General features: G+C 51.5%; 2 protein-coding genes across 2 annotated transcripts in view; both read right to left on the bottom strand.

Annotated features, from left to right (window-relative positions):
- The window catches only part of RSPH6A (radial spoke head 6 homolog A), a 15,118-nt gene extending 11,906 nt beyond the window's left edge, over positions 1-3,212 (bottom strand). The window contains exons 1-2 of the mRNA XM_007458676.1: positions 2,539-3,212; positions 8-90 (exon numbers count right to left, since the gene is read on the bottom strand). Of these exons, the coding sequence (XP_007458738.1) occupies positions 8-90; positions 2,539-3,212 (757 nt within the window). The remainder of the gene's footprint in view (positions 1-7; positions 91-2,538) is intronic.
- A 405-nt stretch (positions 3,213-3,617) lies between these two features.
- Positions 3,618-3,724, bottom strand: part of SYMPK (symplekin scaffold protein) — a 34,188-nt gene continuing 34,081 nt past the window's right edge. Inside the window, exon 27 of the mRNA XM_007458507.1 lies at positions 3,618-3,721. Within this exon, the coding sequence (XP_007458569.1) occupies positions 3,618-3,721 (104 nt within the window). The remainder of the gene's footprint in view (positions 3,722-3,724) is intronic.

Below are 3,724 nucleotides of genomic sequence, written 5' to 3'. Positions count from 1 at the left end.
GTGTTGCGGTGCAGCGACTCCAGGAGGAACAAGGGGTCCTTGGGCCGCTGGTTCAGGATCTTGGTCAGCAGGTTCACCAGGTGCTCATACCTGCCTCCGGGAGAGGGGAATGGGAGGTGGGGGACATCGCTCACTCAGCTTACTGAGCTTGCTGCTGTGTTTCTGGCCCTGTGCCTGGCTCTGGAGACACAGGGAAGAGAAAAGGTCCCTGCCCTGGTGGAGCTGATGGTCTGGCGATGGAGACATATTAACCAAATGTGCAAAATATAGTGTGTTGGGGGTGGTAATTTATACGGAGACAAATAAAGCAGGGAATGGGGACTGGGAATGCCAGGGATAGGAGATGGTTTACAATTTTAAATAGGGAGGCCAGGGAGGGGGCATACCATGCGAATATTGGAAGGAAGAGTATTTCAGTCAGAGGGAACAGCATATGCATAGGCCCTGAGACATTTTATGAGTTTAACATAATCTTGATACCAAAACACAAGGAAACTAGGAGAAAGGAAATTCCATGTCATTCTCATTTAGAAATATAGATGCTGAAATCCTAAGCAAAATATTAGCAAGTGACATCCAGCATTCTCAAAAGGATGACACACCGTGATTAAATTTGGTTAATAACAGGAATGCAAGACTGAACTGATATTAGAAAAACAGGAAAAAAAATATAATTCAGCATATTAACATGTTAAAGGAGATATGTAAGATCACCTCAATAGGTGCAGAGAAACTGATAACATTCAACACCCATTCATAATTTTTAAAAACCTAGCAAACTAGGAATAGAATGTAATATTTTATAATCTTATAAAGGGGAGCCACAAGTAACCTGCAGCACACACCAAACGTAATGGTAAAAGACTGAATATTTCTCCTATGAGATTGGAAATGAAGATGCCTTCTTTCACCACTTCTATGTAATACTGCACTGCAGGTCCCAGCCAATGCAATCTGACATGAAAAAGGTAAAAGAATTAGAAAGGAAGAAGCAAAACTGTCATGGTTTGCAGATGATATGGTTGAGAATGGAGCGCAAAGGCCTTGAGCTGAGGGTGTGCCTGGCATGTTGGAGGAACACTGAGGAGGTCTGGAGTAGAGTGAGGAAGAGGGGTTGTGGCAGGAAAGGAGGCCGGAGTGATAACAGTATCATCATGGCTTCCAATCACCTGAGTCAGGCACTGGCTGGGCACTTGAGGGCAACGTTGAATTCTCACCACAATCATACATCTGAGGAACAATTATGATCTCCACTCTCCAGATGAGGAAACTGAGACTTAGAAAAGTTGAGGTCATGAGGTCACACAGTGGTAACACAGCCAGGATTTAAAACCAGGTTGGCCTGATTTCAAAACATGTATGTCTAGCCCTCTTCAGTGTGCAAACCCTTTGGCAGCAGTCCTGGGCATGGTGGAGGGCCATCATTGAATTGGGAAGGGTAAAGAGGAGTGAGACTTTGGCCAGGGCTTTACAATAAGGGACCTTGAAGCTCCTGAGGGCTGGGTACTATTGGGGAAGAGCAGGAGGTTAATTTCGACTAGATTCTAGGATCTGAGGTAGGAGCTGACTAAAGATGAAGTTTGGAGAGGGAGAAGGGGCTGAATCATACAGGGCCTTGAAGGCTGTTATGAGGAGCCCGAACCTTCTCCTGAGGGCACTGGTGAGCCACAGCAGGCTCGGAGCATAGGAGGAATGGGAGTCAGCTTTGTGCTTTAGCAAGACCTGTTACTTCAAACACTTCTCTCACTTCCTCTCTTCCTCCCTTGGTTCCAGTCACACCAGCCTCCTTGCTGTTCCTCAAACACGGCAAGCTTCAAAGCCTTGAAGCTCACTGTGTTCTGTATCTGGATGACTCTCCCTTCAATTACCTGCAAGATGCTCTCCCTTACCTCCTTCAGGTCCCTGATCAAGTGTCACTTCCTCAGAGAGGCCTTCCCTGACCTCACACTATTTAATATCCCCTCCCTATCCCCCTTACTCTGCCTTATTGCTCACCTTAGCTCTTATCATCACCTCATACCTTATTATATTTATTGTCTGCTCTCCCACTAGAGTGTCAGCTTCATGAGGATGTGATAGGGGGCTGAGAGGTGTATTATGACTGCAGCTAAGTGGCCTTGGCAAGTGCCTTCCTCAGGCAGGAAATTTTAGTGGATAAAAGGGCCTCAGGAGACAAATCACTTGTGTTGAAATCCTGGCTCTGCCACATCTTAGCTATGTTATTTTGGATGTGGGACCTAATTCCTCTGTGTCTGTTTCCTCTCCTGTAAAATAGGAACAAAAGATGTACTCATCTCAGCCATGAGAACCAGATGTTTCTGTGTGACGTACTGGCACAGTGTCTGGTAAGTAAATGCTAGCTATTGTTAGTATTTATTCCCCGACTCCTAAGCTGAGTTAGAGGCCCCCAGAGTGGTCGCTGGTTCTCAATGAGGAGCAATCTCATCTGAGACCCCAGGCCTGAGGCAGGGCCTTGCCTGGGGCTTCTCCCTGCCTGGGCCCCTCCCTCTACCCACTCTGGGGGGACCCCCTTCTCACAGGCTGAGGTCGCAATTGATGCTGGTCTGCAGCAGGTAGGCCTTGGCGTTCTGCACGGCCAGCTCTCGAGGTTCTGGCTCAGTCACCTCCATATTGAAGGGCATGAAGCCCAGCTCAGAGGGTGAGAACTGGAGCGCAGGGTCATCCCGTAGGTAGGGTCCATGCTGGGTGTCCTGGCTGAACTGCAGGTCTTCTCTCTGGTACCTGGTGTACTGGCCCAAGAGGTCAGCCCGGGGTTCCTGGTAGGCAGACTCCAGTTGCTGGAATAGGTTGCCTTCACCCTGCTGTAGCTGCTGCAGGATTAGGCTGGCGTTGTGGCTGGCCTGGAGCCTGCCTTCACTAGAGTAAGTTTGGGGTTGTACCTCTGAGGGAAAGCCGGTATTCAGGGAAGGATATTCAATGCCCCCACGCTGGGCTTCCTCGGCCTGAAAAATAAAGTTCTCACTTGGGGTCAGACTGGCCCCTTGTGACCAGCCCCGGTTGATCTGGCTCGACACCAGCTCCCGACAGCCGCGCAGGAGCTGAGCGTCAAGCGGTATCTGCTGCACCTCTTCAGGGACTGTGGGCTGGGGCCTAGAGTGTTCCCGACTGCGCCGCCGCTCGGAGACCTGGGAATTCCTAAGGCTGGAGGTCGGCTGAGGAGGGGGCTCTGGGTCGGGTGGTAGGTCTCCCATAGTTCAAAGGGATCGCAGACTTCTAGGAGGAAGGCTTGCAGATAGGCAGGCCAGACCAGTCGCCTGGCTTGTGTTCGGCAGCCGCTAGGCCAGCAGTGCCGGTTTCTAAGGAGGGAGGGGGCGGCCCGTTACCAGGGGAGGGCGCGCGGAGACGCTGGGGCCAAGCAGCTGGTTTCCGCGCAGGCGCAACGGCATGCCAGAACGGCTTCCAGTTTTCCAGGGAGCTCCTGGGCACGCCCACTAGCTTCTGCACAGTTCCACAGCTGACACGGAGGCAGAGAAGAGACTGCACCCTTGCCCCAGACCAGCGATCTTTTTAATTTTTAAAGGCAAAGCACCGCCGGCCAAGCCCCTCCCAGGCCTCCCTGAGCTCCCAGTCCCACTCCCCTTCCCCACCAAGCCCCGTCAGCTGTTCCCCTTGGTCTCGGGTTCCCCGGCTTCCTCAGCAGTGGGGCTGGGAGTCTTCACGGTGTCTTCTCCGGCAGGGGTGAGGGTCTGGGGGCTCCGCTCTT

The sequence above is a fragment of the Lipotes vexillifer genome, unplaced genomic scaffold (assembly GCF_000442215.2).
Source record: "Lipotes vexillifer unplaced genomic scaffold, Lipotes_vexillifer_v1.1 scaffold371, whole genome shotgun sequence".
Classification (NCBI taxonomy): domain Eukaryota; kingdom Metazoa; phylum Chordata; class Mammalia; order Artiodactyla; family Lipotidae; genus Lipotes; species Lipotes vexillifer.
The sequence above is the reverse complement of the archived record's forward strand: the minus strand, read 5'-3'. Positions and strand labels throughout refer to the sequence as shown.